Here is a 14,816-nt window from a genome sequence, read left to right as displayed (position 1 = left end):
AGGACCCAGAAATGGATGGCAACAAAACGCTGGAGAGTTCTAAGGTAGCCAGCAATGAGACCAGTTCTAAATCCCATTGAACACCTGTGGAGAGATCTTAAAATTGCTGTTGGGAAAAGGCGCCCTTCCAATAAGAGAGACCTGGAGCAGTTTGCAAAGGAAGAGTGGTTCAAAATTCCGGGTGAGAGGTGTAAAAGCTTATTGATGGTTAAAGGAAGCGACTGATTTCAGTTATTTTTTCCAAAGGGTGTGCAACCATATATTAAGTTAAGGTTGCCAAGAATTTTGACCAGCCATTTTTGGAGATTTGTGTGACATTATGTCAAATTTGCTTTTTTTTTTTTCCTCCCTTTTTTTTGTTTTGTTCCAATACACACAAAGGGAATAAACATGTGTATAGCAAAACATGTGCTACTGCAATACTTTTCTGTGAGAAATACTTGATTTTCTGGAAAAAGTTCTGGGGTGCCAACAATTTCGGCCATGACTGTACATGTAGGAGACTGTATATATATATTTTATGCACTGCGGCTCACTGAATCACCTGCCTGCCTGACAGTATATTAGAAAAAGTACACTGGGAACAGCCTGCAGTCAGATCTAGCTACACTGGATACAGTGGATGTGTATATATATATATATATATATATATATATATATATATATATATATATATATATAATATACGAGACTGTGTGTGTAGAGATATATATTAAATACACTGCAGCTAACTGAATCACCTGCCTGCCTGAAGTATATTAGAAACAGTACACCAGGAATGGACTGCAGTCAGATCTAGATATATATATATACACGAGACTGACTGTATACAGTATCTCACAAAAGTGAGTACACCCCTCACATTTTTGTAAATATTTTATTATATCTTTTCATGTGAGAACACTGAAGAAATGACACTTTGCTACAATGTAAAGTAGTGAGTGTACAGCTTGTAAACAGTGTAAATTTGCTGTCCCCTCAAAATAACTTAACACACAGCCATTAATGTCTAAACCGCTGGCAGCAAAAGTGAGTACACCCCAAGTGAAAATGTCCAAAACAGTGTCAATATTTTGTGTGGCCACCATTATTTTCCAGCACTGCCTTAACCCTCTTGGGCATAAAGTTTACCAGAGCTTCACAGGTTGCCACTGGAGTCCTCTTCCACTCCTCCATGACGACATTACGGAGCTGGTGGATGTTAGAGACTTTGCGCTCCTCCACCTTCCATTTGAGAATGCCCCACAGATGCTCAATAGGGTTTAGGTCTAGAGACATGCTTGGCCAGTCCATCACCTTTACCCTCAGCTTCTTTAGCAAGGCAGTGGTCGTCTTGGAGGTGAATTTGGTGTCAATATCATGTTAGAATACTGCCCTGGGGCCCAGTCTTCGAAGGGCGAGGATCATGCTCTGCTTCAATATGTCACATTACATGTTGGCATTCATGGTTCCCTCAATCAACTGTAGCTCCCCAGTGCCGGCAGCACTCATGCAGCCCCAGACCATGACACCCCCACCATCATGCTTGACTGTAGGCAAAACACACTTGTCTTTGTACTCCTCACCTGGTTACCGTCACACACACTTGACACCATCTGAACCAAATAAGTTTATCTTGGTCTCATCAGACCACAGGACATGGTTCCAGTATCCATGTCCTTAGTCTGCTTGTCTTCAGCAAACTGTTTCCGAGCTTTCTTGTGCATCATCTTTAGAAGAGGCTTCCTTCTGAGATGACAACCATGCAGACCAATTTGATGCAGTGTGCGACGTATGGTCTGAGCACTGACAGGCTGATCCCCCACCCCTTCAACTTCTACAGCAATGCTGGCAGCACTCGTATGTCTATTTCCCAAAGACAACCTCTGGATATGATGCTGAGCACGTGCACTCAGCTTCTTTGGTCGACCAGCGAGGCCTGTTCTGAGTGGAACCTGTCCTGTTTAACTGCAGTATGGTCTTGGCCTCTGTGCTGCCTCTCAGTTTTAGGGTCTTGGCAATCTTCTTAAAGCCTAGGCCATCTTTATGTAGAGCAACAATTCTTTTTTTTTTCAGATCCTCTGAAAGTTCTTTGCCATGAGGAGCCATGTTGAACTTCCAGTGACCAGTATGAGAGAGTGAGAGCGATACCACCAAATTTAACACACCTGCTCCCCATTCACACCTGAGACCTTGTAACACTAACGAGTCACATGACACCGGGGAGGGAACAAGGCTAATTAGGTCCAATTTGGATATTTTCACTCAGGGGTGTACTCACTTTTGTTGCCAGCTGTTTAGACATTAATGGCTGTGTGTTGAGTTATTTTGAGGGGACAGCAAATTTACACTGTTATACAAGCTGTACATTCACTACTTTACATTGTAGCAAAGTGTCATTTCTTCAGTGTTGTCACATGAAAAGATATAATAAAATATTTATAATAATGCGAGGGGTGTACTCACTTTTGTGAGATACTGTATATATATTAAATACACTGCAGCTAACTGAATCACCTGCCTGCCTGAAGTATATTAGAAACAGTACACCAGGAACGGACTGCAGTCAGATCTAGCTAAACTGGATACAGTGGATATATATATATATAATATACGAAACTGACTGTATATCTATATTAAATACATTGCAGCTAACTGAATCGCCTGCCTGTACGCGATAACTTTTGCGCAAACCAATCAATATACGCTTATTGCGATTTTTTTTTTCACCAAAAATATGTAGAAGAATACATATTGGCCCAAACTGGAAGAATTTATATATATATATATATATATATTTATATTTATATTTATATTTTTTTTTTTTTTTTTTTGGGGGGGGGGATATTTTTAATAGCAGAAAAGTAAAAAATATAGCTTTTTTTCAAAATTGTCACTCTTTTTTTGTTTATAGAGCAAGAAATAACCGCAGAGGTGATTAACCACTTGACGACCGCCTCACGCCGATTTACGTCGGCAAGGTGGCACGGACAGGCAAAATCACGTACATATACGTGATTTGCCTTCCGCGGGTGGGGGGTCCGATCGCACCCCCCCCCGGTGCCCGAGGCGGTCGTCTTTTGTCCAGCGGCGATCAGAGGTGAGGGGGAGGCCATCCGTTCGTGGCCCCCCCCTCGCGATCGCCGCCGGCCAATCACATCATTCCTTTGCTGCTGTATGCTAAACAGCAGCAAAGGAAATGATGTCATCTCTCCTCGGCTCGGTAATTTCCGTTCCGGCCCGAGGAGAGAAGACAGGTATGTGAGTGCACAACACACACACAGTAGAACATGCCAGGCACACTAAACACCCCGATTCCCCCCCCCCCCGATCGCCCCCCGATCCCCCCCAATCACCCCCCCCCCCCCCCGTCACAAACTGACACCAGCAGTTTTTTTTTTTTTTTTTTAACCCCTTGATTGCCCCCTAGTTAACCCTTTCACCACTGATCACCGTATAACTGTTACGGGTGACGCTGGTTAGTTTGTTTATTTTTTATAGTGTCAGGGCACCCGCCGTTTATTACCGAATAAAGGTTTAGCCCCCTGATCGCCCGGCGGTGATATGCGTCGCCCCAGGCAGCGTCAGATTAGCGCCAGTACCGCTAACACCCACGCACGCAGCATACACCTCCCTTAGTGGTATAGTATCTGTACGGATCAATATCTGATCCGATCAGATCTATACTAGCGTCCCCAGCAGTTTAGGGTTCCCAAAAACGCAGTGTTAGCGGGATCAGCCCAGATACCTGCTAGCACCTGCGTTTTGCCCCTCCGCCCAGCCCACCCAAGTGCAGTATCGATCGATCACTGTCACTTACAAAACACTAAACGCATAACTGCAGCGTTCGCAGAGTCAGGCCTGATCCCTGCGATCGCTAACAGTTTTTTTGGTAGCATTTTGGTGAACTGGCAAGCACCAGCCCCAGGCAGCGTCAGGTTAGCGCCAGTAGCGCTAACACCCACGCACGCACCGTACAGCTCCCTTAGTGGTATAGTATCTGATCGGATCAATATCTGATCCGATCAGATCTATACTGGCGTCCCCAGCAGTTTAGGGTTCCCAAAAACGCAGTATTAGCGGGATCAGCCCAGATATCTGCTAGCACCTGCATTTTGCCCCTCCGCCCGGCCCAGCCCAGCCCACCCAAGTGCAGTATCGATCGATCACTGACACTTACAAAACACTAAATGCTTAACTGCAGCGTTCGCAGAGTCAGGCCTGATCCCTGCGATCGCTAACAGTTTTTTTGGTAGTATTTTGGTGAACTGGCAAGCACCAGCCCCAAGCAGCGTCAGATTAGCGCCAGTACCGCTAACACCCACGCACGCACCGTACACCTCCCTTAGTGGTATAGTATCTGAACGGATCAATATCTGATCCGATCAGATCTATACTGGCGTCCCCAGCAGTTTAGGGTTCCCAAAAACGCAGTGTTAGCGGGATCAGCCCAGATACCTGCTAGCACCTGCATTTTGCCCCTCCGCCCGGCCCAGCCCACCCAAGTGCAGTATCGATCGATCACTGTCACAAAACACTTAATGCATAACTGCAGCGTTCGCAGAGTCAGGCCTGATCCCTGCGATCGCTAACAGTTTTTTTGGTAGCTTTTTATTGAACTGGCAAGCGCCAGCGGCCTAGTACACCCCGGTCGTAGTCAAACCAGCACTGCAGTAACACTTGGTGACGTGGCGAGTCCCATAAGTGCAGTTCAAGCTGGTGAGGTGGCAAGCACAAGTAGTGTCCCGCTGCCACCAAGAAGACAAACACAGGCCCGTCGTGCCCATAGTGCCCTTCCTGCTGCATTCGCCAATCCTAATTGGGAACCCACCGCTTCTGCAGCGCCCGTACTTCCCCCATTCACATCCCCAACCAAATGCAGTCGGCTGTATGAGAGGCATTTTCTTTATGTCCTCCCGAGTACCCCTACCCAACGAACCCCCAAAAAAGATGTCGTGTCTGCAGCAAGCGCGAATATAGGCGTGACACCCTCTATTATTGTCCCTCCTGTCCTGACAATCCTGGTCTTTGCATTGGTGAATGTTTTGAACGCTACCATACACTAGTTGAGTATTAGCGTAGGGTACAGCATTGCACAGACTAGGCACACTTTCACAGGGTCTCCCAAGATGCCATCGCATTTTGAGAGACCCGAACCTGGAACCGGTTACAGTTATAAAAGTTAGTTACAAAAAAAGTGTAAAAAAAAAAAAAAAAATATATAAAATAAAAAAAAATAGTTGTCGTTTTATTGTTCTCTCTCTCTCTATTCTCTCTCTCTTGTTCTGCTCTTTTTTACTGTATTCTATTCTGCAATGTTTTATTGTTATTATGTTTTATCATGTTTGCTTTTCAGGTATGCAATTTTTTATACTTTACCGTTTACTGTGCTTTATTGTTAACCATTTTTTTGTCTTCAGGTACGCCATTCACGACTTTGAATGGTTATACCAGAATGATGCCTGCAGGTTTAGGTATCATCTTGGTATCATTCTTTTCAGCCAGCGGTTGGCTTTCATGTAAAAGCAATCCTAGTGGCTAATTAGCCTCTAGACTGCTTTTACAAGCCGTGGGAGGGAAAGCCCCCCCCCCCCCACCGTCTTCCGTGTTTTTCTCTGGCTCTCCTGTCTCAACAGGGAACCTGAGAATGCAGCCGGTGATTCAGCCAGCTGACCATAGAGCTGATCAGAGTCCAGAGTGGCTCCAAACATCTCTATGGCCTAAGAAACCGGAAGCTACGAGCATTTTATGACTTAGATTTCGCCGGATGTAAATAGCGCCATTGGGAAATTGGGGAAGCATTTTATCACACCGATCTTGGTGTCATCAGATGCTTTGAGGGCAGAGGAGAGATCTAGGGTCTAATAGACCCCAATTTTTTCAAAAAAGAGTACCTGTCACTACCTATTGCTATCATAGGGGATATTTACATTCCCCGAGATAACAATAAAAATGATTAAAAAAAAAAAAAAAAAAAATGAAAGGAACAGTTTAAAAATAAGATAAAAAAGCAAAAAAAATAATAAAGAAAAAAAAAAAAGCACCCCTGTCGCCCCCTGCTCTCGCGCTAAGGCGAACACAAGCGGCGGTCTGTCGTCCAACGTAAACAGCAATTGCACCATGCATGTGAGGTATCGCCGCGAAGGTCAGATCGAGGGCAGTAATTTTTGCAGTAGACCTCCTCTGTAAATCTAAAGTGGTAACCTGTAAAGGCTTTTAAAGGCTTTTAAAAATGTATTTATTTTGTTGCCACTGCACGTTTGTGCGCAATTTTAAAGCATGTCATGTTTGGTATCCATGTACTCGGCCTAAGATCATCTTTTTTATTTCATCAAACATTTGGGCAATATAGTGTGTTTTAGTGCATTAAAATTTAAAAAAGTGTGTTTTTTCCCCAAAAAATGCGTTTGAAAAATCGCTGCGCAAATACTGTGTGAAAAAAAAAAAATGAAACACCCACCATTTTAATCTGTAGGGCATTTGCTTTAAAAAAATATATAATGTTTGGGGGTTCAAAGTAATTTTTTTGCAAAAAAAAATAACTTTTTCATGTAAACAATGAGTGTCAGAAAGGGCTTTGTCTTCAAGTGGTTAGAAGAGTTGGTGATGTGTGACATAAGCTTCTAAATGTTGTGCATAAAATGCCAGGACAGTTCAAAACCCCCCCCAAATGACCCCATTTTGGAAAGTAGACACCCCAAGCTATTTGCTGAGAGGCATGTCGAGTCCATGGAATATTTTATATTGCGACACAAGTTGCGAGAAAGAGACAAATTTTTTTTTTTTTTTTGCACAAAGTTGTCACTAAATGATATATTGCTCAAACATGCCATGGGAATATGTGAAATTACACCCCAAAATACATTCTGCTGCTTCTCCTGAGTACGGGGATACCACATGTGTGAGACTTTTTGGGAGCCTAGCCGCGTACGGGACCCCGAAAACCAAGCACCGCCTTCAGGCTTTCTAAGGGCGTGAATTTTTGATTTCACTCTTCACTGCCTATCACAGTTTCGGAGGCCATGGAAAGCCCAGGTGGCACAAAACCCCCCCAAATGACCCCATTTTGGAAAGTAGACACCCAAAGCTATTTGCTGAGAGGTATAGTGAGTATTTTGCAGACCTCACTTTTTGTCACAAAGTTTTGAAAATTGAAAAAAGAAAAAAAAAAAAGTTTTTTCTTGTCTTTCTTCATTTTCTAAAACAAATGAGAGCTGCAAAATACTCACCATGCCTCTCAGCAAATAGCTTGGGGTGTCTACTTTCCAAAATGGGGTCATTTGGGGGGGTTTTGTGCCACCTGGGCATTCCATGGCCTCCGAAACTGTGATAGGTAGTGAGGAGTGAAATCAAAAATTTTCACCCTTAGAAATCCTGAAGGCGGTGCTTGGTTTTCGGGGCCCCGTACGCGGCTAGGCTCCCAAAAAGTCCCACACATGTGGTATCCCCATACTCAGGAGAAGCAGCTAAATGTATTTTGGGGTGCAATTCCACATATGCCCATGGCCTGTGTGAGCAATATATCATTTAGTGACAACTTTGTGCAAAAAAAAAAAAAGTGTCACTTTCCCGCAACTTGTGTCAAAATATAAAATATTCCTTGGACTCAATATGCCTCTCAGCAAATAGCTTGGGGTGTCTACTTTCCAAAATGGGGTCATTTGGGGGGGGGGGTTTGTGCCACCTGGGCATTCCATGGCCTCCGAAACTGTGATAGGCAGTGAAGAGTGAAATCAAAAATTTACACCCTTAGAAATCCTGAAGGCGGTGCTTGGTTTTCGGGGCCCCGTACGCGGCTAAGCTCCCAAAAAGTCCCACACATGTGGTATCCCCATACTCAGGAGAAGCAGCTGAATGTATTTTGGGGTGCAATTCCACATAGGCCCATGGCCTGTGTGAGCAATATATCATTTAGTGACAACTTTTTGTAAATATTTTTTTTTTTGTCATTATTCAATCACTTGGGACAAAAAAAATAAATATTCAATGGGTTCAACATGCCTCTCAGCAATTTCCTTGGGGTGTCTACTTTCCAAAATGGGGTCATTTGGGGGGGGGTTTGTACTGCCCTGCCATTTTAGCACCTCAAGAAATGACATAGGCAGTCATAAACTAAAAGCTGTGTAAATTACAGAAAATGTACCCTAGTTTGTAGACGCTATAACTTTTGCGCAAACCAATAAATATATGCTTATTGACATTTTTTTTTACCAAAGACATGTGGCCGAATACATTTTGGCCTAAATGTATGACTAAAATTTAGTTTATTGGATTTTTTTTATAACAAAAAGTAGAAAATATCATTTTTTTTCAAAATTTTCGGTCTTTTTCCGTTTATAGCGCAAAAAATAAAAACTGCAGAGGTGATCAAATACCATCAAAAGAAAGCTCTATTTGTGGGAAGAAAAGGACGCAAATTTCGTTTGAGTACAGCATTGCATGACCGCGCAATTAGCAGTTAAAGCGGCGCAGTGCCAAATTGGAAAAAGACCTCTGGTCCTTAGGCAGCATAATGGTCCGGGGCTCAAGTGGTTAAATACTGCCAAAAGAAAGCTCTGTGGGAAAAGACATCAATTTTGTTTGGGTACAACGTCGCACGACTGCACAATTGTCAGTTAAAGCGACGCAGTGCCGTATCCCAAAAAAGCTATTTCTGCTTTATGTTTTTTTTTTTTTTTTTTTACATGTTTGGAATAAACTACTACTATTATTATACAGTATATGATTCTCAGCACATTACAACAAGCCAACTAATATAAAAAATACAAAAAAACTCCTCAGTATACCCAATAGCAATATAGCAATACAGTGGGTTGCAAAAGCAGACTTCATGGTTTAGGGCAGTGATGGTGAACCTTGGCACCCCAGATGTTTTGGAACTACAATTCCCATGATTCTCATGAACTCTGCAGTGTAGTTGAGCATCATGGGAAATGTAGTTCCAAAACATCTGGGGTGCCAAGGTTCGCCATCACTGGTTTACGGTATCTGTTAAGATCTTCTGTGCCTGTTTTTTTCAATGCTGGCTGCAGGCTGATTGAAAAGAGAAAATTGAATGAATTTCCTTATCCACACAAGCGGGGGCATCCTCTCCGCTGTGTTGTATCTTGACAGCCCCCACTGTTAGAATATTCTAATGGAGGGGGATTGGTTTGTCCTGGGGGGGTCTGTACTAATGGAGGGGGGACTGGTTTGTCCTGGGGGGGTCTGTACTAATGGAGGGGGGTTGGTTTGTCCTGGGGGGTCTGTACTGAAGGAGGAGGGTTGGTTTGTCCTGGGGGGGTCTGTACTAATGGAGGGGGTGGTTTGTCCTGAGGGGGGTCTTTACTAATGGAAGGGGGGGGGGTTTGTCCGGGGGGGGTCTGTACTAATGGAGGGGGGGGGGTCCTGGGGGGGTATCGCTGGGTCAGGTGAGAGGGCCGATCTCACCAGGCCATTATCTACTAACGTCATTAGGAACTGCAGTCTCTGACCATCTCCTTTACCATGTCCCCAGTCTCTGGCCATCTCCTGTACCATGTCCCCAGTCTCTGACCATCTCCTGTACCATGTCCCCAGTCTCTGACCATCTCCTGTCCCATGTCCCCAGTCTCTGACATCTCCTGTCCCATGTCCCCAGTCTCTGACCATCTCCTGTCCCATGTCCCCAGTCTCTGACCATCTCCTGTCCCATGTCCCCAGTCTCTGACCATCTCCTGTCCCATGTCCCCAGTCTCTGACCATCTCCTGTCCCATGTCCCCAGTCTCTGACCATCTCCTGTCCCATGTCCCCAGTCTCTGACCATCTCCTGTCCCATGTCCCCAGTCTCTGACCATCTCCTGTCCCATGTCCCCAGTCTCTGACCATCTCCTGTCCCATGTCCCCAGTCTCTGACCATCTCCTGTCCCATGTCCCCAGTCTCTGACCATCTCCTGTCCCATGTCCCCAGTCTCTGACCATCTCCTGTCCCATGTCCCCAGTCTCTGACCATCTCCTGTCCCATGTCCCCAGTCTCTGACCATCTCCTGTCCCATGTCCCCAGTCTCTGACCATCTCCTGTACCATGTCCCCAGTCTCTAACAATCTCCTGTACCACGTCCGTCCCCAGTCTCTAACTATCTCCTGTATAAAAATATTTTTTAAAAACAGTCATCTTTGGTATCGGTCAGTTTCGGTTTCGGTTTTCGGCCTAGTGTATTTTTCATTTTCTGTATCGGTTTCGGCACCAAAAAACCCATTCGGTGCACCCCTGATTTTTACAATTGTATTAGATTATGTAATGTTTGCTGGACAGTAACACTCTGCTGTTTAGTGGAGATCATCCATTATCAGTAATAAATCTTTTCATCTGATCTGTAATAAATTAAAAACTACTAAGTATAGTTTTGTAAGGACTAAATCTACTGGTTAAATAACAAGATTCTCTCTGTTTAAGGCAAAGCACAGGAGGTTGAGGCTGAATTAATGCAATCGCATCATATAGAAACAACACAACTTCATAAAAAAATTGCAGAGAAAGAAGATGACTTAAAGAGAACGGTCAAAAAGTATGAAGAACTCTTTGAGGTAAGCGTAAAGGCCTGGTCAGATTTATTACTATAGTAACTAATTTGGTATTGGAAAATGTTCAGTTTATTTGCAATAGAATTTTGTTTTTCATAAATGCAGTACCCGAAACTCGGGGGAAATATCCTATTGCTATAAAATCAGACTGCGCCTTTAGCAATAAAAAATTGTTTTGTTCTGACCCAGTCACCTATCCATTACAGGTTGGTCCTTGTCAAAGTCGCTCATATCCTTGCGCTTGCCCTTTTTTCTGCTTTCAATACATCAGCTTTAAGGACAACATATTCACTTGCTGCCTAATATATCCCACCCACTTTCAGGTGCCATTGTAACAAGATAGTCTGTTATTATTTTTTCCTGTCAGTGGTCATAATGTTGTGGCTGATCGGTGTATGTTTATTTTCCCATTCACACAGCATACCGAAAATGGTTTTAGAAAAATACTGTATTTATTTTGTTTAGATGTTTTTTAAGGAGAGTGTGTAATGGCAGATTCTAAGCATTTCTGTACATTTTTACAGTGTCTTAGCCCCCGCACAAATTAGCATAAATGCAGAAGGTTGGTTTCTTGTTAGGACAGACAGTGTTTAAATCGAATTTCTGTTCATCCTAAACATTGCGAAGCAGTGAGAGCTTAAGCATTTTTAAGCAAGTTAAAAGCACGTAAAATGTAACCTGCTGTTTCTAATTATTTTTTAAGCTATGCTCTGTTAGTGGAAACATGTAACAAATATAATGTAGATGTTTATCCCAATTTGGTTGCAAAAGTGGAGTTACACTTTGGGCAGTAAGAGGTGATGCAATGCACAACCCCCAAACTTTTTCACATTTTAGTTTTACAGTCTTTTCTTTCATACATACATTGCATCTCTATCACATATGAGGCATAAAAAAGCAACAATATTTATAACTTACCAGTATTTGTGTGAATCACACCTAAATTACCATTGAAGCATGTTTATACTGCTATGCTGCTTCTTTAATCACTTGCTGACTGCTCTATAGCACTTTTTACTGCTGCAGGGCAGCAGCTCTGTGCAGGATCACGTGTGTGGTGTGTGTGTATATGTGTGTGTGTGTGTATATATATATATATATGTGATCCTGCACTTACGCCTGCAGGGGGTACGCCGCTTCTGCTGTGATTACTCACAGCAAAAGACCATCTGTTGGTGCCGGGCACTCAGTGTCCTCCAGCTCCCGCCAGTGGTCAGTAAGCCATACAGAACAGGAATCTGCCTATGTAAAGAAGGCAGATCTCCGATCTGACAGCGGGGAAGCGATGGATTCTGTGTTTCTGCAAGGCAGGGACAAAAATCCATCTCTTTCCCTAGTAAAAGCACATACAGTACACAAAACACTGGCACACAGTTAACACTTTGATCGCCCCTGATGTTTAACCCCTTCCCAGCCATTAGTACACTGACCGTGCAGATTTTTTAGCACTGATCACTGTATAAGTGTCACTGATTCTTGCAAAGTGTTAGTGCACAATTGTCCACCACAATATTGCAGTCCTGCTATAAGTCACTGATCACCGTCATTACTAGCATAAAGAAAAGAAAAAATTCCATAAATATATACCATAGTTTGTAGACGCTATGACTAGTGATAGACTGATAATGTTTTTTCAGGGCCGATACAGATTATCGCCTGCCTTTCAGGCCGATAGCTGATAACAGGTGCCAAAATTCTGTACATTTAAAGCTTTGAAAAATCAACACAATTTCTACACAAATCTGGTATACACTGAACACGTTTATTAAAATGTTAAACATTAAAAGTAAACAACTGGGAAAAATAAAGTGCTTGAAAAATAATAACTTATTAAATGGCTTCACAAAACAGATAAATGGCATAAATACCTATAAACTGCACACCATTCCTTCTAACTCAGGGGTAGGCGACCTTTGGATAAACTGGAGGAAATCAGATATTGGGGGAAGGGAGGGGGTGTTTCCCTTTAAAAATAAGAAGTAAAAATAACCAAGCTCCTAATATATACACAGCATAGTGTTCTTTGGCTCCCTTCACATCACCCCCACTGTAGTGTCCTTTGCCCCTCTGCCACCCCATAACCGTGTCCTCTGTGCCCTCTACAAACCCTTCCCATGTTGTGTCCTCTGCCCCCTTTACAAACCCTCCCCATGTTGTGTCCTCTGCCCCCCTTCCCAAATTGAACTGTCCTCTATACCCCCATAGCCATATCCTCTTTACCACTTCCCCCCCATAGCAGGGACCTCTGTCCCCTGCAAACCCCCCCCCCCCGTAGTGTCCTCTGTCCCACACATGCACAGACACACCAGTGTGTAGTTAGAACTCTCCTACCTTACACAGGAGTACAGCAGAGCAGAGATTGGCCGGTATCACAGTACTGGATGGGAGCGGGAGCTGCCGAATTTGACTTTTGACATTACCAGGCTGGAGATTGGTTGCTAGGATCGCCCGGCTTCCAATCACCTACTGTTTTTAATGTGAAAAGTTAACTCCAGCATCTCCCACCCTCTTCCAGCTCTGTGATACCGCCCGCTGTCCAGTGAAGAGGAGAGCGGCAAAGGCTTAGGGGAAGGACTGGCAATACAGGGCTGCCTATGATCTATCCGTCAGCTGCCCGTGACCCCCATTCTAGTTATTGTCGGGTGCAGGCGTACACTCTGCACACCTCTGCGACTCTGAAAGTCTACAACACAGGTGATCTGTGACTCACAGACTTTGAGCCATGTGAGTCGGCCCCATACCAATAATTGGTAAGTTTCTGACCTATATCGATATTTAAAAAAAATTGTGAGTATCAGCCCTAATAATTGGCCACTCCGATAATCAGTTGACCCCTAGCTGTAATGTTCGCGTAAACCAATCAATATATGCTTTTTTTTTATATATAAAGAATACCTTTATTAAGAATTAAACATCAAGAAACAGCATTACAGATTCCAGACAGTCTTTGGCATGCAACAATTAGACATATTCCCAAGCCCACATTTCAACAGTCAGTTGCCCTCCAGGGGGCCCACATAGATGTGTCTGCATAAATTCAAGGCATGGATCGTGTAATTGAACAAAATCTTACTTACAGTTGTGCTCTTAAGTTTACATATCCTGGCAGAATTTATGATTTCTTTTTTCAGAGAATATGAATAACACAAAAACTTTTCTTTCACTCATGGTCACTCAACTGTGTTTACTCTTTTTAAATCATAATGGCAACAGAAACTACCCAAATGACCCTGATCAAAAGTTTACATACTCCAATTCTTAATACCGTGTATTGCCCCCTTAAACATCAATGACAGCTTGAAGTCTTTTGTGGTATTTGTGGATGAGGCTCTTTATCGTCTCAGATGGTAAAGCTGCCCATTCCGCTTGGCAAAAAGCCTCCAGTTCCTGTAAATTCTTGGACTGTCTTGCGTGAACTGTACGTTTGAGATCTCCCCAGAGTGGCTCAGTGATATTGAGGTCAAGAGACTGAGATGGCCACTCTAGAACCTTCACTTTATTCTGCTGTAGCCAATGACAGGTCGACTTGGCCTTGTGTTTTGGATCATTGTCATGTTGGAATGTCCAAGTACGTCCCATGCACAGCTTCCTGGCTGATCAATGCAAATGTTCCTCCAGTATTTTTTGGTAAATTACTGCATTCAGGTTGCCAACAATTTTGACCAAATTTCCTATGCCTTTGTAGCTCACACATCCCCAAAACATCAGCGATCCACCTCCGTACCTTTCATTATAGGTCTTGTTGACTCCTCTCCAAATGTAGCGTTTATGGTTATGGCCAAAAAGCTCCGTTTTGATCTCATCACTCCAAATGATTTTGTGCCAGTAGGTTTGAGGCTTGTCTCTCTGCTGTTTGGCATATTGTAAGCGGGATACTTTGTGGCATTTGCGTAGTAATGGCTTTTGACTAGACCATGCAGCCCATCTTTCTTCAAGTGCCTCCTTTTAGTGCATCTTGAAACAGCCACACCACATGTTTTCAGAGAGTCCTGTATTTCACCTGAAGTTATTTATGGGTTTTTCTTTGCATCCCAAACAATTTTCCTGACCGCTGAAATTTTAGTTGGTCTACCTGACTGTGGTTTTGTTTTAACAGAACCCCTCATTTTCCACTTGATTAGAGTTTGAACACTGCTGATAAGCATTCTCAGTTCCTTGAATATCTTTTTCTATCCTTTTCCTGTTTTATATAGTTCAACTACATTTTCCTGCAGATCATTTAAAAATTATTTTGCTTTCCCCATGACTCAGAATCCAGAAACATCAGGAGTCCAGAAACTCATTGACCTTTTTA

General features: G+C 43.3%; 1 protein-coding gene across 7 annotated transcripts in view; it reads left to right on the top strand.

Annotated features, from left to right (window-relative positions):
* GOLGA4 (golgin A4) overlaps window positions 1-14,816 on the top strand; it is a 267,321-nt gene that overhangs the window by 189,271 nt on the left and 63,234 nt on the right. For all 7 annotated transcript variants that reach the window (XM_073630579.1, XM_073630577.1, XM_073630578.1 and 4 more), the window contains one exon: window positions 10,395-10,525. In XM_073630579.1, coding sequence (XP_073486680.1) covers window positions 10,395-10,525 — 131 coding nt within the window. The remainder of the gene's footprint in view (window positions 1-10,394; window positions 10,526-14,816) is intronic.

The sequence above is a fragment of the Aquarana catesbeiana genome, linkage group LG05 (assembly GCF_042186555.1).
Source record: "Aquarana catesbeiana isolate 2022-GZ linkage group LG05, ASM4218655v1, whole genome shotgun sequence".
In the NCBI taxonomy this organism is placed as follows: domain Eukaryota; kingdom Metazoa; phylum Chordata; class Amphibia; order Anura; family Ranidae; genus Aquarana; species Aquarana catesbeiana.
Note: the sequence above shows the minus strand (reverse complement) of the source record. Positions and strands in the feature narration are given on the sequence as shown.